Raw genomic sequence first — 26,909 nt, 5'->3', positions numbered from 1 at the left:
TAACATTGTTAAATGCGATAAATTTGATGCTTTCTAAGTGAAAGTTTGTCTGTAAAGCAGTGGCCCACACAAGTCTGCCCTTGTGCTGAACTTTTGATATTGTAAGACAACGACAACAATTTTTATTCCTAAAAGACAAATTTTGTATATATGGAAATATTAGTTATTCAGTTAAATTCAGACGACTCCTCGAGTTATTGAATAATGCATAAAGGATGATCTGAATCCACCATTGGAATAAAGAAAATAATGTAACCAAGTTACCAAGTATTTATTGATTTATTTTTTTTAGTACATTCAACATTTTATTTTCAGTTCAAATTCAGCAATTCAAAGTTACTTTATTGGCATGGCAGTTCTTAAATAAACACACATAATTAATATATAATTATATGCATATGTGTATGTGTGGAAGATGTGCCTTGTCCTTCTCCTTTGAAATGTCTATTTAAATTTGGAATTGGTTAAAGTAAGTGTTCCTTACCTCACTAAATATTTTTGCTGTAGGAGGAAATACATCTCTGTTTCTGTTTCAACCTCACCTGTCAAACAGTGATCACATGTCAGGCTTTCTTTATGTCGCCATGCCTTGTTGTGTCTTTCTTGTTTGATTGCCAGTTTGTGTTCACTGAGTTTATCCTGGCTTAGGATCTGTCTCTGCTTTCTGTCTCTGACAGTTAGGAGATATTCTGCCAATTCATAGTCTTTGTTTAGCACTAAATAAAACATGTGAGTCTGCTTTGGGTTTTAGTTTCTTCTTTCCAGTGTTTCAGATAGTTATCTTTGCATTGTTTTGATTTAGTTCACTCTGATTGGTGTTTGGAAAGCAGTGTTGTGAGACTGATCAGCGCATGTTTGAGAGGAGGCAGTGTAGTATCAACACTAGCTGACACATGGGACTCTTTTCTGGGCTCATCTCTTGGGTTTGGAGGGCTTTGCATTGGATGGTGTCTTGGGGCCTGGATTTAAGATGATTAAAAAATGTGAGTGCTCTCATTTGAATGTTAATTGTCAGTGAATATCTGCCTAATTCTGTTTGACAGACATTTGTTGGTGTGCTGCTGTGTGTGTGCAAAATGTATATAGAGAATTCTGCATGTAGAGATTTCAATGAGTGTTTATCTCAGTGGGTAGAGCTCTGATGACTGAATAAACCCCATACTTTGCTAACCTAAGTAGGCTTTTTGCAAACTCCCCAAATGATGTGGTATGCTACCATTTTACAGAATGTCTGAAAAAATACTACAAAGAAAGTAAACTGTCAAGAAGTGGATATTCTAGCAAAAATAATCTTCCTCTGAGTTTCTGAGTTATTAGTTCCAAGAAACCTGTGTCTTTGTGTGAGCTTCCATGTGCACACAGAATTGAGCAACACGCAGAGAAAATTCAATATATGCTCCCTACCAATCCATTTTAATGAAGATGAAGTCTTTGTAATTGCCCACGTCTGCTTCATATAAATGAATGCACTCTCTTTTTTTTCTTGCCTCTTCCAGATATTAACGAATGCGAAAGGGACCCGTGTAAGAATGGGGGCATTTGCACAGATCTGGTTGCCAACTATTCCTGTGAATGTCCAGGAGAATACATGGGGAGGAACTGTCAATACAGTAAGTACTCCTGTGTCTTTTTTTGGTAATGTTTACCTTGTAACTCTTACAACATAACATTGATTCGAACAGCACACCTGATGCTGCAGGTAATTGCACTGGTGGTAGTATTACCCTCACAAAGTGATCGATCAGAGAAAAGGGGGCTGGTAATTCTCATAAATAGCGCCTGTCTTCTGCTTTAGTGCTTGGTGCACCTCCCTTTGATGATAGATTTTCAGTGATATGCAAGTTTATCAACCCCTTAAGTCCAAAGCATTTTAGGGAAATTCCCACATGGAAAAAGCAGATTTAGTCAATCACAGCTGGAAGACCTTAGGCTCTATGAATAAGTACACTTGGGAGAATTTTGAAGTACAGTTTGAAGTATCATCCTTATCATCAGTTCAGAGTAAGAGTTGAAAATTTTCACCTAAATGTAAATACCAGCTTTATACAAATGTGACATTGATGTTGTTGTGCGTTTTAAAAAATGTAACACTTTCTCTGAATAAGACATCAGTTAGACATTATAAGTTATTGCAATGCATAACAATTAATTATTATAAACACTAAAAATAATGTATTTCAAGTCCAGTATTCAAATGCTTGCCTTCATAATAAAATAACTCTGAGCCCTGAGCTATATGACACATTATAACTACTATGACTTAACCATTTATAAAATCACAAAGAGATCCATCCCTACAAATCAGCATTCTTATAAATACCCGATTCTGGTGTTAATATAAAGTGAGATTCTTATGCAAAGTGACTGGAGGAGGTTATTATTAGCAAAGGTATGGCACTGTAACACATTCTCAGCTATATTCTTTGCTGCTTAGTGTTAGACACAAAGAATCAGATGACTACCAAAACCTTATCAAGTGTTTATTTTCCAAAACACACAGTTCCAACACAGAAAATGGCACCGTCACAGTAAACACAGCTGCCAGTGGTACAAGTGGGAGGTATTATTGAGTATTCTCCCAGGACAAGTTTGAATGTGAAACAGAAAGTGAGGCTGATGTTGTGAGTATGTGAGCTCAGCCAGCTTATATTTGGCAAATAAAAGCTAAAGTGAAAATGATCAGTATTATTAGTATCGCCAGAAGAAAAGAAAATGCATTTTAAGGCTTTAGTGATGAAAGACTGCAAATTTTGTGCGTAGCTGTCAAATGTTTACTAATGTCATATAAGTTCCTGACACTTTATGCCTTTTGGTGTTGTGTTGGGGAGAATATGGTGCTGCCTAATGTAAGGTCAAAAAGCAAGTTGAGTCATTTGGGTCGCTGGCTGCACAGAAAAACGTACATTTCATGTTGCTGGTTACAAAAACACAGAAACCTAAACCTGAACATAAAGGGTCTTGAGACGTTTCATATGTTCTACAAAAAGGCCAACAGAAAATTGCTTCTGGGCTCTTATTGAAAGGAATCAGTTGGGTGTGAGAATTAGATGTCAGGTGAAGAGGATTAATAACTGTAGGAGCCACCCTGTGAACAGTGTGCTTTCTGACCACCATTAAATGTAAAAACCATACAGTTAGACTCATCAGTATTTGGATAATGGCACCATTCTTTTCATTTTGTCTGTGTACATCACCACAGTGCATTTTAATTATACAACCAAGATTTGACTGAAGTGCCCACTTAAAGTTTTTTCAGCAAGTATTGCGTTGCCTGTTTAGGAAAATATATATATAGCCATTTTTATACATATTCCCCATTTTCACAGGCCCCAAACAAACTGAATTTAAGGATTGTTTTGATACTCGGATGAAAATCCTTCATAATCAATAACTGCCTGAAGTCTAGAAGCCATGTATCCACTGTAGCCACCTTCAGCTGCTGCTTGCTTGTAGGCCTCTCTGCTTGGTCTGTTGAGTTCAAATCAGCTAACGGTCACGTCACTGGTTCCACTGGCAGCCATACATGCCCATGTTATATCATTGCCTCCACTATTTTGACAGGTAATGTGCTATGGTATTCGAATCATGAGCTATTTCTCTCCTCGTTCACACTTTCACTTCCTATTATTCTGGTCTAAGTTAATCTGGGTTTCATCTTTTCAAATTTGTTAGGATCTTTGTTGTTGTTTTTCCCTCAAATGTGCAGATGTCTTCTGGCAAAGTCTAATCTAACCTTCTTGTTGAACAGCGGTTTGCACCTCGTTGTAAACTGTCTATATTTCTACTCATGATGGCGTTGACCGTCTTGATTGTCGACCCTGGCAGTAGTACACCTACCTCCATGAGAGTGTGACTGTCTTTGTTAACCAAGGAAAGTTGTGATTAACTTTTGTTCTCTTCTGTGGTCATTCAAGCCTTTTGGTGATACAGAAGTGGCCAGTTCATTCCTTCTTTTCAAGAACATAACAGACTCCCAAACCTTTGCTATATTTTATCTACTTAGTTTGTCTTGCATTAGTGAGGGACAAGGTCTCACCTACCCATGAAGGTACTTATCAGTCAGTTTTTCCAATTACTTTTCAGATTGGATATAAAATGGTTGTAATTTTCAAAGGTTATGCAGTACTTTTCTCAGACCCCTTGAATTAAAGTTGGAAGTCTAAACTTTAACCACATCTTGACTCTTTGATTTCAAAAGAGGCAAAATGACAAAAACTGTGTCATTGTTTAATACTTAGAGACCTAATTGTATGCTTTAGTAAAATGACCTGCAGTCTCTCATGCAGTTTTTACAAAGGTTTGGTTTTATGGCTTTTATGCTTTTATTCCTATACCAAATAAAACAAGATTTAAAAAGTATGTATATATATATATATATATATATATATATATATATATATATATATATATATATATATATATATATATATATAACATTTAACATTTGAAGAAGTAAGAAGTTATCATATCATGATGCAAGAAATAGTGGTCACATTCTTCAGGAACATAATTAAACCTAATATTATAAACATTTTAATTCTTATAAAATGAAAGCATGGATTTGTCTTGCCTTGTGTCAGTATTTTGTGTTTACCAGCCCTCATTTTTTCCCACTGGCTGCATGGAAAAAGTCTTTAAAGGAGTAGGTTTTTGCAAGAAGCCCAAGAGCTCCAATAGGCTTTATGTGTTTATTATGCTATTGTGAGGATTTCGTCTGCAGTCTAGGAAAATATTAGGATTAATATATCCGTGAACTTGGAGCCCTGAGCAGGCCCCCAACACGGCTACTCACAAATGAATTCATCAGATTTTCTATCTTAGCCCCACAGTTGTTCATTGGCAGAAAGTAGACATCATGAGGCAGAGCCTGACTAATCAGATTGGATTAGTGAGTGAAAAGATGAAAAAAAAGTAAAGTCGTGTTGATGGAACACAAGCTAAGCTCCATCTTTTTAATGATGTTTATTCTCATTTTCTGCTATAAATTTTATAAGTGTAAATTTTATTGTGTAAAGATCAATTTAGGCCATTACTTTAAAAGATATTGTGCTTAATTAAATGGTTTGAGCTCTGTACTTAAACACATTACATGTGAAATGAAACAGTGATCACAAAGTTGCCAAGATTTGCAAACTGCAGAGCTGATAGAGGACCCAAATGCATAAGACACAGGAGAACAGGGATGAGTTAACATTAAGCGATACGTTTATTTAGGCTTAACATAAAGGTACAAAATAGGAAAAAACAAAATGTATCAAAATAACCTAAAACTGGGAATGCTAAGGAAAAATAATTGAAATAGAGACAAATAAGACGTAATGAGGTAAGGGAAGGAAACTGAATGTAATACACAAGAGACAAGGATTATTAAAATAAAACCAGGAAGTAGCACGAACACACAAACTTGACAGCAGGACGCGGTTAAGCAAACATGGAAACACATGACAGACTGGGGAGACAAGGCTGAAACACAAAGAGAGGAATGTGGGAAGAAGTAAGGGAGACAAAACACAGACACATGACTAAGATGTAGAGCGAGAGAAAGAGACAGAGGGAGAGAGACAGGGAGGTACCTAAACGTGGAGACAAGACACTGAGGACAAGATTGAATGGGAAAAGCTGGAGGAAACTAAACAACCTAAAATACACCTGAATCACCAAAGACGAACATCAATCAGAAACACATAAGCAAAAGAAAACTAAACTAGGAAACATAATCCACTCTTCACGACCATAACAATATTAAACAAACAGCATTCACACCGGGTAAAAGAAACTATATCCAATTTATATATATGTATATATACTCCCCGAGGGTAAAAAGGACTACAAGTCCTCCACTGCTCACATAATCTGACATCTAATCTAATGTAATGTCAACAACTACAAACAAACCTAGAGCTAAAACTTCATACACCTTAGTTTTATTTTTTTTATTTCTGCTGCAGTATAGTAACAGGTACAGTCCTAATACTGACAGAGTGAACAGTTTTTCTAATACAGTATATAATTTATCAATATCGCAATATCATCAGTGATAATTAATATCACTGACCATCAAAATTCAAAAAAAGGCAAAGCACAGGAAGAAAAAGCTGAACTTTTACTGCCTTGAATGCTTTAAGTTCCAGGAATGCTGAAATCTTCATTTCTCATAAGGCAGCTCAGTAGAATTTTCCATTACCGCCTCCCTGCCTGGTAAATGGACACATCTTACACAATTAATGGGTCTGCTTTATAACAGCAGAGTCTTCAAGCTCAAGCAGAGATGAGATTGAATTATTTCCCAAAGATTTCTCAAAGGTATATGTGTGTGTATATATATGTATATATTTATATATATATATATATATATATATATATATATATATATATATATATATATATATATATATATATGTATATATTTGTTTTTGTTACCAGATCCCACCATGACAATGTTACAAGAAAGCAGAAGTGGGGGTTGAGCTGCTCTGTTCAGTGATGGCTCTGCCATCAGTATTGATTTACATGACCTAATGGAAAGCAAAATGCCGGAAGTAGATATCTTTTAGAAATGAGATACCATTTGGCAGAAGCTGCCTCAGCCTTTCTGCTAAAACAAATTTGGGATTACTGAATATTCTGGAGACATTCACACTTTGGCTACGTTCACACTGCAGGTCTTAATGCTCAATTCCGATTTTTTTGATCAAATCCGATTTTTTTGTCTGCTTGTTCACACTACAAATAAAATGCGACAGCAAACGCACTCTAGTGTGAACGCTCAAAGCGGCCTGCATGCGCAAAAGAAGATGTCACACACAACGCGCTCTGTTTAGACCCAGACCAAACAGTATTGTTTGACTGATGGCCCTTAATATAAAGACTTCGGACTTTACGTTTCCCAATTTTTGCTTTAAGTTATTTTGTTATTTACGTAATAATGTAAATAACCTAAAACTTATCCTTATTGCTGTTTAAGAGAGGAGCGGTGCTTCAAAGGATAGCTGCATATTTCTGTCAGAATCTGCAGATTATACAGTACAAATTCACGTTGTCTTCCCAACAGTTTCACTAACATCTACACTGGATGGCCAGGAAGCGTTCGCGATGTCTTCTCCGGCGCTGATAATTGGCGTCTGTCCTGTGTCAGTGACGTAAAAGGCGGATTTAATGCGACATGACCGTTCAAACAGCAGTGGCTTTCTAAAACATCGGATATGTATCGGATTCAGTACCACATACGAAAGTGACCCAGATCGGATTTGAAAATATCGGATTTGTGCCGTTCACACTGTCATACCATGATCGGATATGGGTCGCATAGGGTCAAAAAAATCGGATTTGATGCGCTTTCGCCTGCAGTGTTAACGTAGCCTTTGAGACTCTAAAATGGTAGGTTAATACACGCGAGGTAATTAGGAAGATGCAACACAGCTGGGCAAAAAAAGCTGCAGGTGAACTAAAGGGGTGTCCAAATTCATGGGCTGCATCCTTCTGAGGCAGCATTTGTAGACCGATTACGTCACAGCGACGCGCCGAAGGCTGTCCAAATTCGTAGACTCCTCCGAATGCAGCCGACAAATGCGTCCTCCTTTTCCCCGAATTTGAAGGATGGGTCGAGTGTATCCTTCGTGGCCCACCATATCCCAGAATTCATAGCGCGCCCCAGCCAATTCCAGTTTCCAACAATGGCGGCCGCTACTAAGTTTTAATATTACTCTTATTACTCTTTCTGGGTCACAAAATAAACTTTTAACATATTTTCAGGCGAGAATGTGGGTGTGTTAACTTCAAATATCTGCTCGGTTTATCAAGACATCACATATTTGCAAAAGTGCTCCGACGTTTTCGGCGACGTCTGTTACCCACCAACTCGATAGCTAGCCGGGGAGATAACAGCTAACATCGTTTTCAACCCCCCCCGCAGTCTTTCGCTACTCAGGTTAAACATGATATAGTCACTTAAAAATGTCACTGTTTGACTCTTTTCAGTGTTTTTTTGTTCGTGAGTAAATTGGTTTGGTTAAAGTTCTAGTTTTCACACAGCTGAATAAACGCCAAACAGAGAACTGATTAAACAGAAGTGACATGGTCGAGAATTTACACCAGTGTTCTGTTATATTTTAGATTCAAAGGAGCAGACAGCCGAGTTTATTAAACTCCACCGAGACAGCGGTGACGCAAAACTGAAGGCTAGACTGTCCAATTTCACTGGCGCTCACTTCTGGCCTACCTGACCTTCGGAGGACCCCGCCCACGTAGACCGCGAAGGCCGGGTCCTCAGGAGGATGCAACCTATGAATTTGAATACCCCCTAAATCAGACAAATGACAGGGGACGCAAAGCTGAACATAACACAAGCAGGACAAGAGACTATCAAAATAAAACAGGAAACTACCATTGAGACTGAGACATACAGACATGACAAACGCAATGGGAGAATAAACAGGGACATGACTGGGGAAACAGACAAAGAATACACAGAAAACAAATGATCAAAACCCCTCTGAGAAAACTAGAAGACTTCAACCATAAATCCTTTCAACTAAACAGAAATGAGAATACAAAACTAATTATACTCTTAAGAACTGACAACACAACGTTGCATTTGAAATTACTAACCCCTTAAAAGATGTTAATCACTTTATGCTCGCTCATCTTGTGTAGGGCTAGCTAGATGCTGAAGTACTACATCTAGCCTGCAGTCATTGCAATGTTGTGTAAAATAAAGAAATAAATAAAAACACCGTGCCCACTTTAACCCCTGACTATGCCGTACTGTTTTGGCTTTTTCATCTATTTTTATGGTGATTAATAGGCGAACAGGACATCCTTCCCTGTGTTGCTGTTTAGGCTCAAATTGGTTTGATGTCTAATGGCCTGCAGTGACAAAATAATAACTTCCATCAAATGCCTTAAAACAAAAGTAACAAGCCCATTTTATGTAAGGAAATGTAAGGAATAAAAGTACAAAGTTGTCAGAAAAGTGACTACTCAATTAAAGTACAGCTGCCTGAAAATTCTACTTTAGCACAGTAATGAAGTATTTGTACTTTGTTACTTCCCACCTCTGCTTAGTGGTGACTCAGGTTCGCAGTATCAGTTTCCTAATGGCAAGATCACTCAGATTTTTTTTTTAAAAACCTCAGCCGGAAATGGCAGTGGTAACCCTGCACACAGGATGTTCCTGGCAATTAATTTCTTAGTCGGCTACACAAGGGAGGGAACAAGTAGACTAATCAACTAGTCTAAAACTAAGAAACACACAAAGAAAGAGAGATCCTCCAAGAGAAAGAACAGCAGGACATAGAACTGAGAGACATGCAGTGCAAACTCCAAGGCATGGAGAAAAAATACAGAGCGCTGCATGTAAAGCATAATAAAACACTGCACAAAAATCAACAGCTGCTTCAAGAGAAGAAGCAACTGGACATAAACCAGAAAGAAATGGACTGCAAGCTGGAAGACATGGAGGAAAAATGCAGAGTGCTGCAAATAAGGCTTGATAAAACACTGCACAGAAATACAGATTTTCTTCAAGAGAAAGAACAGCAGGACATACAACAGAAAGAAATGGATTGCAAACTTGAAGAGATGGAGGAAAAATACAAAGTGCTCCAATTAACTCTTGATGAAACACTGCACAGAAATCGAGAGTTGCTTCAAGAGAAGGAGCAACAGGAAACACAACAGAAAGAAGAAAAACTTATTCTCCAGAGGAAAAATCGAAAACTCCAAGAATTTTATAATGAAATGAAATACAAAGCAACTGAAGTGGAAGGAGAAAAGAAAAAACTGTAAAAGCAATGCACAGAGATGCAGAGTAGCATCAATGAAATGCTGAGAAAAAACACAGAACTTGAGGAACTTTCTAACAACTTGATGCACAAATACACTGAAATCCAGGTGCAAAAGCAGCAACAACAGAAAATACATGAAGATCTGCAGTGTACACTTCGAGAAATCCAGAAGAGAAAACTGCAGCTAGAAGACATGCACAAGAAAGTAGAACAGAGAAATACAGACATGCACAAGGCAAAGCTAATAGAGGAGGCAACATCTAAAGAACTGAAAGACGAGCTTGAAGAAAAACAAGCACAATTAGAAGACGTGGAGAAAAGATGCAACAAACTTGAGAAAGAAAACACAGAAACATTCAAGGAGTTGAAAACTCTCATCCTTGAGAAAAAAGTGTTCATGGACCAGTTCCTAAAAAAGAAGAAAAAAAAGCTTCCACTGGTTCTGGAAGAGAGACACTGCTGCTCGTCACCTGATGTAACCTCGTCTTACTCCACCTCTGTTCCACCTTAATTTTCACCTCTCCTCTCCCCTCTTTCCTTTTCCCTCCTAACACCTATCCCCCTACCTCTTCATCCTTTTTCTTTTTTCACCCTCACCCCCTGACCAGTCCCGGCAGTTGACTGCCCCTCCTGAGCCTGGTTCTGACATAGGTTTCTCCCTTCCATTTAAAGGGAGCTTTTCCTATCCACTATCGCCTAGTGCTTGCTCAGAGGGGATTCTTGGGGTTTTGTCTTTTCCCTCTTCTACCTTTCCTTTACCCTCTCCTTTTCCACCCCCCGCAAAACAGCGAGCCCGCAAAAGGTGAACCGCGTATGCGCAAAGTGGCTGGTTATGAATACCCAATAAATGTTCTATGCGTTACCAATACAACTCCGACAAAATGAATTTGATTGCTGAACATGAAATCAACAGTTCACCTTCATATTTCTTTGTGAAGCACTTTGTGATATTTGTGTTGAAAGGTCCTACTTTCTCCACAATCAACCGTTACAAGAAAATTTATTTGAATTCACAATCCAGTGTGTCATCAGTTCATGGTTGAAGTCATCTGCATGCTGCAGTAACAGGAAATATTGTCAAAGCATGCTGAGTGGTAGGTGAAGAACAGACCCAAAATCCAGGAACCCTCAGACAAAAGTAAACTCACTAAGTGCAGCTTTATTAGCTAGAACCAGCAAGCTTAACAAAAACATAAACTGAGCACACAACATGGAGGAGTATTACAATGACACGATGAACACCAGAGGGAAACTGAGGACTTTAAAGATCCATTATTGAGGAAAGGTGATGGTCTTAGGGCATCCAAGGGCTTTAGTTCCAACCTGTTACATATACACTCACCAATCAATGTATTAGTTACGCCTGTTCAACTGTTTGCTAATGCAAATATCTAATCAGCCAGTCTCACAGTAGTAATTCAATGCATTTAGACATGTACGAGGTGGGCCATTTATATGGACACACCGTAATAAAATGGGAATGGTCGGTGATATTTAAGTCCTGTTTGTGGCACATTAGTATATGTGAGGGGGCAAACTCCTCAAGATGGGTGGTGACCATGGTGGCCATTTAGAAGTTGGCCATCTTGGATACAACTTTTGTTTTTTCAATCTTGTAAAATGTGTTCAATGTGCTGCCCGTTGTGTTGGATTGTCAATGCAACCCTCTTCTCCCACTCTTCACACACTGATAGCAACACCACAGGACAGCACAGGCATCCAGTATCCATAGTTTCAGGTGCTGCACATCTCGTATCTTCACACCATAGACAATTGCCTTCAGATGACCCCAAAGATAAAGGTCTAAGGGGGTCAGATCGGGAGACCTTGGGGGCCATTCAACTGGCCCACGATGACCAATCCACTTTCCAGGAAACTGTTCATCTAGGAATGCTCGGACCTGGCATCCATAATGTGGTGGTGCACAATCTTGCTGGAAAAACTCAGGGAACGTGCCAGCTTCAGTGCACAAAGAGGGAAACACGTCATCATGTAGCAATTTCAAATATCCAGTGGCCTTGAGGTTTCCATTGATGAAGAATGGACCCACTATTGTTGTACCCCATATACCACACCAAACCATCACTTTTGTTGTTCCAACAGTCTTGGAGGGATCCATCCAATGTGGGTTAGTGTCAGACCAATAGCGGTGGTTTTGTTTGTTAACTTCACCATTCACATAAAAGTTTGCCTCATCACTGAACAAAATCTTCTGCGTGAACTGAGGGTCCTGTTCCAATTTTTGTTTTGCCCATTCTGCAAATTTTGTGCGCCGATCTGGGTCATCCCCGTTGAGATGCTGCAGTAGCTGGAGTTTGTAAGGGTGCCATTTGTGAGTAGCTAATATCCGCCGAAGGGATGTTCGACTAATGCCACTCTCCAGTGACATGCGGCGAGTGCTACGCTGTGGGCTCTTGCTGAATGAAGCTAGGACAGCCACTGATGTTTCTTCATTAGTGACAGTTTTCTTGCGTCCACATTTTGGGAAATCCAACACTGAACCAGTTTCACGAAACTTAGCAAGCAGTTTGCTAACTGTAGCATGGGAGATGGGTGGTCTCGTAGGGTGTCCTGCATTGAAATCTGCTGCAATGACCCGGTTACTGCGTTCACCAGATATCAACACAATTTCGATCCGCTCCTCACGTGTTAACCTCTTCGACATGTCAAAGGCTGTGAACAAAGAGAAACTTGTAAATAACTCATGAAAGAATAAAGTTATGTTGAAACCAAGCACACCATTGTTTTTCTTTTGACATTACCAATAAGCTTGATGTGTCACATGGCCCTCTTCCTATTGAAAAAACAAAAGTTGTATCCAAGATGGCCGACTTCTAAATGGTCACCACCCATCTTGAGGAGTTTGCCCCCTCACATATACTAATTTGCCACAAACAGGACTTTAATATCACCAACCATTCCCATTTTATTACGATGTATCCACTTAAATGGCCCACCCTGTAGACATGGTGAATATGAAGCACCAGAATGGGAAACAAAAGAAACTTAAGAGACTTTGAATGTGGTTGTTGGTGCCAGATGGGCTTGTCTTGGTACTTCAGAAACTGCTGATCTACTGGGATTTTCCTGTACAATCATCTCTGGGCTTTACAGAGAATGGTCTAGAAAGAGAAGATGTCAAGTGAACACTTCTCAAGTTGAAATTTAGTTGTTGTGCCAGAGGTTAGTTGAGAATAACTAGACTGCTTCAAGCTGATAGGAAGATAACAGTAACTGAAACAGAGTAGTCTACTCGAGTATTGTTTCCATGAGCAACCCCTTTATGACCAGCAGGACAATGCGTCATGTCAAAAAGCTGAAATCATCTCATACTGGTTTCTTGAACATGACAAGGAGTTCATTGTATTCAACATTTAAACTAATTTAAATGTTTCTCATAATGCAAAGTGTAAGTATTTATTTTATTTGGGTCACTTTTTATTGACATTTTTTTCATATTGATTGCATCAGTGGTTCCCAATATATTTGCCGTTCTGTGAAAATGTGATTGTAGACTACGAGTTTTTCCATGTGCTATCGACCATCCAAAGTTCAAAACTGCACAGCAGGTGTACAATATGTGCAGTATGTGCACCTGGTATTTCAGCTAATATTAATTTAAAAGTTTTATTGGCTTACATACTGAGAGGTAGAGCAGGGAAAGCTTATTTTTAAAATAAATGGTGGAAGCCTATTTCAAAAATTTATTTAGATAATATAATGTAAGGAAAGTTAATATGTGCAGAAACTGGATTGTTGTACTAACACAAGCTATGCATTTTTCTCTGTTTGTTCTGCTTTATTCAACGAGAGCGTAGCAGTATTCTTTTAAAACACAATTTGCTAGCTTGGTCACTTTTAAAGTTGCAGCTACACAAGAACATGTGCATACAGGTGCATTTTATTCAGCACCATTTGTCACCTGTGGAACGTCTGTTGTGCGTCTGACATCTGTTTGGTGTATTTATTATTCTTTGACTTATCCCCTCTTTTTGCTCCATGGTCGTTAGTATTGGTGCGGTGGCATTAATTTCAGTGGGGCGCTAATTTGTTTAGGCTTTAGGTAGGGCTTGTGGGAGATGGATTCAGCTGTCACATCACGGTACTGGCGGTGTTAGTGATGTGTGCTGTCGCAACGCTGATGTATGCTCAGGGGCCAGCAGGGCAAGGCCCCGGGGCTGGCTGCCTCTGCTGCTCTGACGGACGACTGGCAGGCAGCTCGTTAAGACTGGCCCATCATTGCCACAAGGTGAGAGGGACCGTGGATTTGCAGCAGTGTCTTGTCACAACATCTATATGGAATATCTTACAAGAGAGCTGCCCAAGAGGCACAACATCTAGACAAACACAATATTTTGTTGATGCAACACTGCACCTCGATCTGCAGGCTCTAATGGGGAAAAATAGATTTCCATTTCATTTTCAGGAGGTAAATTTGGGTGATATGACATTTGGTGCCAGTGTCTGAAAAAGCATGTGTAACTGCAGGGTCCCTAACAAATTGAAAGTCAGGATTCATTAAGAAGACTCTGTTATTAAATTAAACTTGCTGCATTCTTTGCATTTGGTCAGGAGGGATCGTTCTCCCTGCAACGCCCCTGTTCTGTTCATATCATTCAAAAAAGTATATTTAAGCATGTTATCAGCACAGCTCTAGGAAGGCCAGTGAAAATAATCTGCAAAGTCTGAAAGAGTGGGTATCATGGCTGGAGACTCTTTTGTTTTTGTTAGAAATAGAGAAACGTATTCTGCATTGCCCAGTTACTGTTATTCCTGATTTAAAGTTCCTAGGGCGACGTAATCAGTTCTGCAAAAAAAGTTCACTTTTTTCTTCAACCTGGCAGCCCCAAAGTCTGTAAAAACCAAGCAAATCTGCAGTTTTGGGGTAAACGCTCTAGATTAGTGTTACTAATTCAAGATCTGAGCAAATGTGAAACAAGGTCACATTTTCCGTTCTATCATCACGTAATTCCTTTTCAGTTAGACATTTGTTCAGTATTTTGTTATAATCAAAAAAAGGATTCTTGAGATGAAGCCTACAATGTGATTTGTAAGGTCAGTGTGAACCCTAAACACCAAATTTTTCTCAGTGCGTCCTTGAGTCCAGAGAAAGTTTGTGCCAAACTTGAATCATTTCCATTCTTGCATTCCTGTGATGTTCAAATCATGGAATACCAAAAAAAGAAGAAAAAAAACAGCTAATACTGACACACAGGCCTAAAAAATGTGGATATTAACACATATGTTACTTATTTGAAGTATATTAAAATGAACAGTATACTCAATCAGTGATTCAAACAAGTAACAAGAAAAACACTTTACAGTTCCACGTATTTAGTTTAAACTGCATAGGCTGCATTTAAAAATAAAACCAGTTTATTCTTAGAGAGCCTTTTTCAGAGGACCAAATTAAGTTTGTCCGGCAGGTATTGGAAACTCATGAGCTTCTCAGAGTTTTACCAGTGGTGTATCCACCTACACCATCCTCTCATCAGTCTGGAAGCGGTGAGTCACATAGAAAGAAGAACTAGTGAAGCGAGAGTGATTTACCATACTCGAATATATAAACATATCTCTGTCAGTACGTGCACACAAAAAGAAATACTTGTGCTTCCTTCCAGCCTCCAGTAGATCCCCCTGGACTGTCCTCAGACATTACTCACTGTCTCCATGGCTCCCTGTTGACTAGGACCCCACTGTTTTTAGCAGCTGGATAAGTCATGCTAGGGTTGTTTTCATTGTTCCACTCTTTTCTGACTCTTGGCTTTCTTGTGTGGTGTAAGTCTTCTCACACGTCTCAGTGTTGCCAGTTTGGTTGTCTGTTGGAATGCATCTATGTCGTTTCAGTACTGACTTTGAAATGCCTTTTTTTTTAGATATTTTGTTTAAATGGTGAAGGCAGCTTCATAGCTTTTAGGTGACCATTGCTCCAGGCATCCCCTGAAGGCTGGTTCGCACAGCCACTTGCACTTCAACCAGCATAAGCAAGCTGTGTCTCGAGCTGAAGTCTGTACTTGATGTGTCCTCATTCTTTTGAGACTCTTCCAAGTTCCCTCAGTTTTTTTTCTGTATTGTAGTTTTTGGAGCTCTTGCACTATATAATCACCGCAATCACAAGCATGCTACTTGAATAATCAAATTGTTTGACTGATTTTTAATGATAAACCAGTGGTCCTAGAAAAAGTATAAAAATGATGGTGTCATTAACTATTAATGTATTATTTTTTTCAATGTAATAATACTTTTCACATTCCATTCAGTGTATTTAAATACCAAAATAAGTGTGAACAATACACAACACAAAGGTTGTGGGAATTCAGCCTCCATAATGTTAGCGTTGATAGAGAATGAAATGCATCACACTGCAATCACTGTTGCAATCACAGTACACCAATAATAACTGAAAAAATGTCCATCTTACATCATGCAGAGACACATCTTCTATAACTATAACTGAGAAGATGGAAGATAATGTCATTAACTACGACTTAATTGCTAAAAATGTCATCAACTAGCTTGCTGACTTTTGCATAAGTAGCAAATAATCCTGCTCATCTTTATTACTATTAGTGCTGTGAGTGGGTTCTCTTAAAAGCTTAGTTTTCTTCCACATTGCATATCACGTGAAACCAATTTCTCGCCATTTTTTTGGGGAAGCTGGCTGGGGCAGGGGTGTCACTGCAACATCACCCCTGTTTAACATACTTTATTGAGTGTGAGAGATTATAAACAGGTGGAGTAACAGCTGAATCACTTTTGGTGTCAATGGACCACAGCTTATTTTAAGGTTCGACCACAGTTGCGCAGCGTACGGTGTTTTCTTGCTCACATCAGTTCCTCGATTCTGATGCTTTTCCACAGATTCACAATTCGTACTTTCAAATAATATAGGATCTATAAACATTTTTACATTATCAGAGCTGTCCACAACAAAATCTGTTGTGTTTTGACAGAAACAATATTTTTATGTGCAATGTACTGTGGTATGTTGTATAATTTATGTACACCTTCTCCAGCCCATTCCATCTACGTCTATATTCTGTGCCAAGTTTTTTTTGTTTCATCTCCCAGTATTTTTCCTTTTTTTAATGGAAACACAAAGAAGTACTTGTTGTGCAGAGCAATAAATTCTTTATTGGTTCAGCATTGCCAGAATCCCTTTTGCCACAGGTATGTTTATTAAAATGCATTGGATATGCCTGGACACACTAATTAGGCTTAACTGGGAAAAACAGCAGCTTTAAAAAGGGATTTTTGACTGAGGATAATGGTGTCAGACTTGCCCATTTTAATGCAGCCTCTAAGATATTTAAAGCTATTGCAAAGCTTGTTGACTTTGGGAATGATGCTGTTCAGCTGTGGCTGCAGCTCCTTGGGAGAGAGCCCGAGGGCTCTGTTCCTGATGGAAGAGATGAAGGAACAACCTGTTAGTCCATCAAATGTGTGTAGTAGCACTGAGACGGAGACAAGAGTCCCAATCTGCAGCTGTGACTTAAAAGAACTTGGGAGACATGAGAAAAGCACCTTGTTAACAATCAAAATTGTAGGTACAGTAGAAAAGAAAATAGCTATGGTGAACATAACTGTGAGTTAACAAATAATGCAACAATAATTAAGAGAAAGTCACAGTTTTAATGACCTTGGCTAATATAATACAAATGAAATTTTGGAGCATCTGGGAACTGACAAGTGGTTCCACTTGAAAACTGGTGCCAAATTGCTCATTCTATTGGAACTCCAAGCTGATCAGTTCCCTTTTATTATTGCTGGCTTAGTTTTCTGACAGTTGTCCATTGCAGAAGGCTGACACTGAATTCATGGCACTGGAGCTTTTTTCCCACCTAAGTCACATGCAAGCCTTTTTTGGCTACTCTTGGTCTACGCTGTGTTCAGACATAGAGATAATAAAAGCAGCCAGTGATGCTGTGTAGGCCTATATTGTTATTTTCCAATAAGCTCAGTAATCAATTGTGAATCAATGGGGAATCGGACCACTGAGGGGAATCCATAATGATGATGATGATGATCATTATGGTTCCAATTCGACATTTAAAGATAAAAAGAGTGAAACAAAACAAAATGGGGAGGATAAAGTCAGTGGTTTTATGCTTTTTTTGAACATTATATGCGTTCCAGAAACTCACTTTCCTACATTTTTGAGTGTTAGAATGATAGGAGGACTCATCTATCGCTTCCTCTCTCTGTCTCTCTGTTCTCTCAGAATGCTCTGGCCCACTGGGCATGGAGGGCGGTATAATCTCCAACCAACAGATAACGGCCTCTTCTACCCACCGTGCTCTCTTTGGCCTACAGAAGTGGTACCCGTACTTTGCAAGGCTCAACAAGAAGGGCCTGGTCAATGCCTGGACTGCAGCCGAAAATGACAGATGGCCATGGATCCAGGTAAAGCACAGTCACGGGACAGGCGCCACATAAAGCTGGGCCACGGCCAAGTGCAAATGAATTAAGCTCTCAGTTACAGACAGATTCCTGTTTTTGATCTTTAAATGGTTTAGTGTTATATTATTTAGAAGATCCCTGGTGTGTCACGTCACCTGTTTGTAGCTGATGGTAAGCAATGGCATAAACTGTTTGCGGTTTGGAGTTAATTACAGATCCTGTAAAACTGATGGCTAGCTTGCTGTTAATAAAGACTCACCAAAGGTTTAAGCTGTAGGGTAGAACAGATGCTGCTGCAGTTTGGCTTAACATGAGAAACAACATCAAGTGGCAAACCGTTTACTTTTTTAAACATTTATTTAGCTGCACCATCTCTTGTTTTGTTTGAATTGTGATTTACTCACAATAGTAGCTGTGCTGCCACTGTATCTGTTGTCATAAATTGACTTTTGCAAGGTCCCCTACCGACAAAACTTTGTTGCATTGCTTTGTAATTATTCAGAGGTATTGTTGGTTTCTGTTTGTTAAGCGTTTTATACGTTTTACTGAGCTATCGAGAGAGGTTTGATGTTTAAATTTATACTCAACTGTGTTGTAAACAGTAATTTTCTTGTTATCCGTGGAAAAAAAAAAGGATTAATTGAATTCTGCTCAACAATTCCCTGCGTCTTTTTGTCCTTTTGTACCCTAGAGTGTTTCTATAACCACCTAGAGGGCTTTCGTCAATAACAAGCATATAATTGTAAAATGAAAATGTCTGTTTATAGCAGCAAAGCATTGAGGCACAAAACCCTCCTCTTACTCCGACTTTGTTATAGTTAACCTTCACACTGTGCCATTAGTCGGTGCTTACTGTCAAAGAGCTGCATAGACAGATCGATATCATGGATTAGTTGGTGATCCTGAATTATGTCTGCACATCATATCAATAGATTCTGTCCTCTCTGGTCCTGCCCTGTGGAAATCTTTTTAATGTGTAGTCTTACAAAATTGTACTGATAAGAGCCTGGGAGCGGTTTTTTGCACTGAGTGAAGTGAAGGTATTTAAACGTATGCATCATTGTTACCCAAAATGTAAACTAACCTAAGAAGAAAATGATTTATTTCTTTGGATTTATAGCAAAAATTCACTCTGAAACAGCTCTAGCACATTAAAACAGTTCTGATATCTGGATTTGCACTCAACTCAAGATTTTCTTGAGTTGAGTGCAAATCATAAATAGACTCTGAGTTATATAGGATTTTTAAGACTGATACCAATACCGATATTTGGTCATTTAAACATATGATATATTGGCCAATAATTTTTATTTCTTATCATACACACAAAACATGTTTAATACCATTTTATATTCAGAACAAGTTGTGGATTATTCATTTACGCGTTGCCCGACTCTGCTCGGACCAGCTGGTTGTTGTGTTTGCAGCTTTGCAAACACGTTTCCATCTGAGACGTTGCAGAGGCCTCACTAGTGGACAGACTATGCGATATCAGCATTCACACCTTGGTTAACAGGTCTTTCTCTGGTCTTTTCTTTATTTTTTAAATGTTCCTTTAATGGCTATTATAAGTGCCAGTATCTTTAAATAGCGAATAATGGCCGATAACCCCTGCAGATACATCAGTCAGGCTCTGGTAATAGAGACGAATAGTAATAATGAACTAATTTGGAAATAAGGTGTTTGTTTTTTTTCTCACATTACATTCCTCTCACTCTGTACTGTGATGACAGACAGCAAACTTTGAAGCACGCTGTTGTCAGATATAAGAGAAACAGACAATGAACCGTGAACAAAGTATAATCGAAAAACATAGTACACCATGACAGTGTGATGGAGAAAGTGAAGCTGTATGTAACAACAAGAGAAAAATAAGACAGGACAAAAATGGATTTGTAAAAAAAAAAGAAAAAAAGAGTAAAAGAAACAGCAAAGATGATTGAGAGAAGAGAGCCCTGGCACATGGAGAGGGTGAGGAGAGCGGCACATAAAACATTCAGGCAGCTTGTTTGACTTTAATGATGCCATGTGGGATGCTACGCGGGGTGCTGTAGGCATTGTGTGTTTCTACATAGGGCCTGGATAATTGGGATGTGAGTACAGAGGTATGCAGTCACGTCAGTGTTTTGGGATTATGCTAAGGAGTCAGTGGTGTGCTTTTGTAGTGTGGAGTGACTGTTTACATGTCTGTCATGCAAAGCAGGTTATACTGACAGATGACAATCCTGTCAGGAGACACTTCGGGTTTGTATGGCTATTTGTAAGGTTTACTCTGGAGCAGAATGTACTACAGTATGTGTTTGGATGCCAGCCAGTTTCAGCTCTTTCCCCCTAAATCTCAACAAATGAATCAGCCGTGCACAAACACAGAGCAACAAAGTTTGAATAATACATCATAGATTTTCAGACAAAGCACTTCATATGCCTTTGTTTGCATTTATGTTGGTTTGTGTGTTTTTGATTTGTGCGTGAGTGTGAGCTTGCTACTGTTCACACATCTATGTACCGTGAGACAGCCTTGCCACTTCTAGCTCACACATAAAATTGCATTTGAGCACTCAAGGGAAATATGCTGCCGGTCTCACCAATATCAGCAAAATATAGCTTTGGCCGGCTGTGCTGGAAGAATGAAACAATACAAATCACTTGTGAAGGCTAAGAGGGTCTATACATATTTCACCTGCAGTTAAGCAGTTAATGACATTACATTAAAATGCAGATCTCCATCAGTATGGACACATTTCTTCGTATGTAGAACACGCTTAGATTCTTGGACTTCAATTCTGTTCCTATCTGAGAAGCTATTTCCTCTTCATTCCAGCGTGACCTGAGTTATTAAAACATTCTACAGTCTGCTGTGGTTGAAATGTGACCCTGAGAAAGGTTTTTCTGTCACAGTTTATTTTATAATCACAGCATGACTGCACGGAGGTTAAATTGAATAAAGCCTTTGGACACATAGGCTTGAACGTTACGTCTTTGAACTAAAAGCCCTGAGATTTCCTCCCAAAACAAATTCTTAGATAAAATCAGTTAAGATTTTGAGGTCTTAAACTTGCCGCTGCACCTTTAGCACTGAGAGCAACAACATGATTTGTACTCTGAGTTATTTAACAGTTTCTAACAGCGGTATGGCGGCCATCAATCCCTCACAGTGGTTAACTTGCCTATTTCTGCTTCTGCTACAACACCTCGGTGGTGCTTCGATCTTTAGGTGCTTTTTAGATGGTGTGAAGATTTGTTTTCCTGCCATTTAAAATCATTTAAACTTCTTCAATGTCCATCTGTTCACATACAATAACGTGCTTGTATATCACTGGCTACTGCTGGCTTTTGTTGGCCTATAGGTTGGCACTTTATTATAGTTATGGTTGTGTTAAAGACTATAAAGTTTGATTACTGTAAACACTAAACATTACTGAAATAAAAAACAAGAAAGAAAGAAGACAGAGACGCTGGTGTTCAGCACTCTTGAGTCAACCTGTATTTATTTATATTTTCTAGCAGTATAGTATTTATTTACTAGGAATAGAAAATGTACAGCCATTTACTGAAACATGCATGAAAATACAGCAACAATGGCAACAACAGAGTTTGTACAGTTCTAACAAACTTGAAAGTCAATGTTCAGTATATATTTATTCATTACATTAATTTAGTCTATAATACTGCCTGAACTCTTCTAGGCAAAATGTGTAGTCATTTCTTTAAGTAGTCCTCAGGAGTAGTTCTCCAGGCTTCTTGAAGGACATTCAAAGATCTTCTTTTGGTGTTAGCTGCCTTTTTTGTGTTCTCTGTCAAGATGATCCCTCACTGCTTTAGTAATATTGAGATCTGGACACTGGGGAGGCCACTCAGTGGTTGATGGTGTTTCATTGTGTTTTTTCTATCCAGCTATGCTTTTACTACATTGGCAGTGTGTTTGGGATCACTGTCATGCTGAAAAATGAAGCTGTTGCCATTCAGATCCCTGATAGCTGTGCTTAATGGATCAAAATCTGATTACACTTTTGTATGTTCATAATTCCATCAGTTTTGAAGAGATCCCCAACACCACTAATTCAAACACGGCCCCAAACCATGACAGAGCCTCCACCATGTTTTGCAGATCGCCGTAGACACTCACTGCTGTACCTCCCTCCTGACCTCTGTATACATTTATGAGATTTTGAACCAAAATTTTTTATTTCGGATTCATCGCTCCATAACACCTGATGCCACTGATTTTCAGTCCAGTTATTGGGCCTTCCATAGCTTTTCTTCCTTTGTTCTCTTCTTAAGGATGGCTTCTTTTACATCCTCCCTTCCACTAAAACCATTTCTCATGAGATTTCTGAGCTCGGGTACAAGGACTAGATTGAAAATGACTAAAAAAATCAGCCAATGTCCGAAGAAAAACTCTGAAAGACCTTCAGAAAGCCCAAAGAACTTTTGCTGAATTCTTATTTAAAAAAAAAAAAAGTCTGGTTCCTTGGAAGCAAAACATAAAGCAATGAGGAGTGGCTCAAGACTGCACTGTAGTTAAAATTTGTTCCCGATGCCAAGGATAAAGAAGAAGCTTTTTAAATATGTGCAGCCAGTGTGCTTGACTGCGTGTGCGTTTGCTCACATGCATTTTTAAACAGCGGTGCCACAGGGCTGTTAGGTAGCTTCAAGGACAGTCCAATTGTTACAATATTGTTGCAATTCCCTCCACAGTTCTGATCTCAGCATGTAATCAACAAGGGGTATATTTTGCCTGACCTTTGTATGCCTTTGTGTACGCATGTGTGTGATGTTTTGCTTGTTGGCATGAATATTCTGTGTGGTATAATTAGTGGTCTTAACAACATAAATGACTCAAAGCTAACTGTTCTGCAGTCAGCTGCATTTTTACCTGGAGGTTGTTGTTGTCGTAAATAAATGCAGTTCTGCCTGTTTTTACTTAGAGCAACATTTCGAGCTCTGGAAAGATTGTAATGGAAAATATGTTTTAAAAATGACCCGTTTTTCTTTTTTAGTTAGCCGACTCCTGTCAATTAAAACCAATATGACATAAGTGAATGTGTCACGTGCAGAAAGAAACTAAATGTTCAAAGTTTTCATCGTGATTAGGGCTCCAGCTAACAAGTATTTCATTACTGGTTGTGCTCTTAATGATTTTCTCAATTATCCATTCTGCATGCAAAATGTGAAGAAACAATGAAAAATGACTATAATAATTTCTCAGAGCCAAGCTGCCATTCGCTGACAGATTGTTTTAGTCCTAGTCATTATGTATAACTCAATTTGCTTCTGACATGTATTTTCATGGCACGGGACTACAAATGTAGATAAAAACAAGCAGTAATGGCTGAATTATCTACATGTATTAGCACAGGTTGCATTTTTGTTTTAATTATGAATTTGGCTCACTAAATTCTCAAAAATAGTTGGTGTTTTTTTAGGCAGTCTCAAATAATGAATGGAAAGTTAAAGCTGTCGTCTTAATGACCTTAAGTAAGTATGTATATTTTCTTTATGCCTCTCGAACAGTTATGCTGAACATTTTCTGGCGGTACTGAAAACATTACAGGGAAAAACAGGTTGAATCATGCTGTGCAAACAAAGGATATGTTCTTTGTTTTGCAAATAGAGTCTGAGAACAGAAAATATTTGATGTGGAATTTCTTTACTTTAGAGGCTCATTTTACTGAGTGCTTCGTACACAGGTTGCTGTCTGTGTCTGGAACAAGCAGAGAGTGAAATGGTGAAAGGGTAAAAGTTCATTCTATACTTCTTTTTTTCAATATGCTGCAGTATTACTATTTTATATCTAAACCAAATTTACAGAGTACACAGTGTATGCTAAGTTTTTGCTCTTTGTTAGATTATAATGAAAAAAAAATCCAATAACAAACTATATCTAAAATGCCAGCTCATCCTACTTTGCAAGACATCAACCGCTGAATGCGGATCTGAATGTTGTTTTTTTAGACAGAGCTGCAGCTGCAGACCAAAAGTAATGGAAAAGAGAAAAAGATCAAACTGTGCTAAATACTGAGTCACTCAGTCTCATTAGCAATGACCCTAAACTGCACAGATACATAATATATAACCCATATCAGAGAAATGTCAACAAAATTTTGCTAGCAGTTTAATAACGCCTTTATAAAGTTAAGATTTTGTAAAATTAGACAAACATAGCTATAGTCGTACAAATTTGCTAAGTACCTGATTTGTTTCTTTTGTTTTCTCATTGCAAATATTTATTTTGCATTTCTTTTTTTTAACAAAGACATGCATCACTATTAGCACTCGAGTGACAGAGGTGCTTTTCTGAGTGGTGAATTAAAATGTGAAGAATCACCCCAATTACCCCAGCGGTGGCCTTTTAGTGACAGGGCTTCTAATTAGTGCAAGAAGTATCTATCTCTATGGAGAATAATGAGAAGAGCAAAGAAATGCTGTGAATGGGAAAGTGTGGGTCACTGCGGCTCTGAGGCTCTAAGAGGTTTCCTCATGTATAATTACCATGATAGGTTGGTTTAAGCGTGTAGGAAAAAATTGGCGTAATTGAGTCGTAGCCCTAAAAGTGGAAATTAAGATACAAATCAGTGCTGTAAAAGATTTATTACTTTTTTTGACAGTTCAGGCATAGATGATAACCATCATAAACAGCGCTGGATCTGTTAGAGCCGATGCTCTAATCTCGAACGTCGTCAGGAGACAATGCTTAGAGCATTTTTGCTTTTTCAATAACAGAAAAAGGAGAGTATAACTTGAGCTCGTGCTCTCAAATATTTTACTTGTAAATTGCCTTATTTCATAGTAATGCTACCACTCGTTTACCAGAAAATGTGCTCAAGCTCGCAGAATACCACAGCAAATGTACTCACACTGCCAGTTCCGTTTTTGGCACTGGCTTTTAAAAGGTTTGTGCTCTTAAACAGACTTTAGCTAACAAACATAAAGCGAAATACAGGATTCTTTCTTTGCAGCCGCTCACTAAGTTGCTGTGTGAAATGCACAGACACAATAACAGCAGCACTGAGTCACACAGAACCAGCTTAATTCATAGGAGTAATTAAAATTCTGTTTTAGTCTGCATTTCTTTTATTGGTTTGGCTGTCCCAGGTTAATGGTCCTTTGCCTAATACTTCCTTAGAAGTGTGCTACTGCTACCCATCTGTTCTGCACAGAAATGGAAAGCTAGACAGCTGTGTTTTTATATTTTGACAGGGAATGAGATAGATGAGCTTTTTTGGGTGGGGGAAATGACGCTGTTTTGTTCAAATGTAGTGCCAAAATTATTAAGGAATAACTGTCATCAGCTCTTATTTTCTTTATCTTATTTGTCACAGTCTGAGAGGCTGTGTTGGTCTGAGACTGAAATTGCCCAGTGCCCTCTGGCTCACACACACACTTTTTTTATTCAGCGTTAAAATTCACTGTAATAAATGGCAAATAGTATGTGTCTGTGACTACAATGAACACAGCATCACTCCTTAGTCACCACAGGCTTCTGCGTTTTGCCACAGTGAAGTGAGCTGTCATCAACTGTCATCAGCTGTCTCATTTTTTTTATACAAGCTCACCAGAAATTACAGGCGAGTGGCATTTTTTTTTAACCGGTGCTGACAGATCGAAGACAAAGACTGTAGGGAAGCATAGATGTGGCGGGTGTAATATTACTCACAGGTCTCTCAAACTTGCTGCAGTTGTGAATTGAGAAGAAGAACCAGCCGGTGTGATAGGCTGAGGTTTCTTCCAGTCAATCAGTATTCCTCAGAAATGTAAAATTCTGTCAGCGTTTATCACCGAGACAAGCTTGTGTTGACACCATCAAGTCTTCTGCACTGATATTGAAGAGACGGGATCCTTAAAGAGCCACTGTGGTTATTTTGAGTTCACCGTTAATAACATCGGTTTTTGTAAAACACTCTATATATATAGACTTTGTATCCAAGAAAGTCCAGTGATTTGAAAATCGACACGCTGTCAAACATGCTGCTGCTTTGCCAAAAAAAAATATTCAGGAAAATATTGAAAATGCATCCTCTGGCCATTTCATTAGTTACACTGATGCAATTGGTTATTATTAACCCAATATTTTATGTGGAAATCAGATAGAAGTAACTCAGAGCATTTAGCCATTTAGACACGGTCAGGAGGAGCTCGTGCAGTTTAAAAAGAGAATCAGAAAGGGTAAGAAAGGTGATCTGAGTGACTTTGACTGTAATGTGGTTGTTGGTGCCAAACAGGTATTTCAGAAACTGCTGATTTACTGGGTTTACAATGGTCCACATAAAGAGAAAATATCCAGTGAGCAGCATTTCTCTGGTTGAAAATGCTATGTTGATGGCAGAAGTCAGGAGAATGGCCAGACTGTTTCAACCTGACAAGAAGGCAACAGTAACTCAGATAACCACTCATTACATTCAAGGTATGCAGGAAAACATCTTGAAGCTGATGGGCAACAGCAGAAGAAGACCACGCCGGGTGTCAGCTATGAACAGGAAACTGTGACAACATGAACTCACCTGCATGGAACAAGAGAAGATTGCAGAAACACTGTGTGTTCTGATGAGTCTCAATTTCACCTGTCATGGGGTCAGAATTTGGTGTAAACACGAAAGCATGGGCCCATCCTGTCTTCTATCAACAGTGCAATGATGTCGGGGATATTTTCTTGGCACATTTTGGCACTGATACTACCAGTTGAGCTTTGTTTAAATGCTACAGCCTATCTGAGTAGTGTTGCTG

General features: G+C 38.7%; 1 protein-coding gene across 3 annotated transcripts in view; it reads left to right on the top strand.

Annotated features, from left to right (window-relative positions):
* The window catches only part of LOC116317466 (EGF-like repeat and discoidin I-like domain-containing protein 3), a 126,225-nt gene that overhangs the window by 63,171 nt on the left and 36,145 nt on the right, over nt 1-26,909 (top strand). For all 3 annotated transcript variants that reach the window (XM_039620960.1, XM_039620959.1, XM_039620958.1), the window contains 2 exons: nt 1,497-1,610; nt 18,007-18,188. In XM_039620960.1, coding sequence (XP_039476894.1) covers nt 1,497-1,610; nt 18,007-18,188 — 296 coding nt within the window. The remainder of the gene's footprint in view (nt 1-1,496; nt 1,611-18,006; nt 18,189-26,909) is intronic.

Source organism: Oreochromis aureus, linkage group 12 (genome assembly GCF_013358895.1).
Source record: "Oreochromis aureus strain Israel breed Guangdong linkage group 12, ZZ_aureus, whole genome shotgun sequence".
Lineage (NCBI taxonomy): Eukaryota > Metazoa > Chordata > Actinopteri > Cichliformes > Cichlidae > Oreochromis > Oreochromis aureus.
This window is presented reverse-complemented; position numbering and strand designations above follow the sequence as displayed.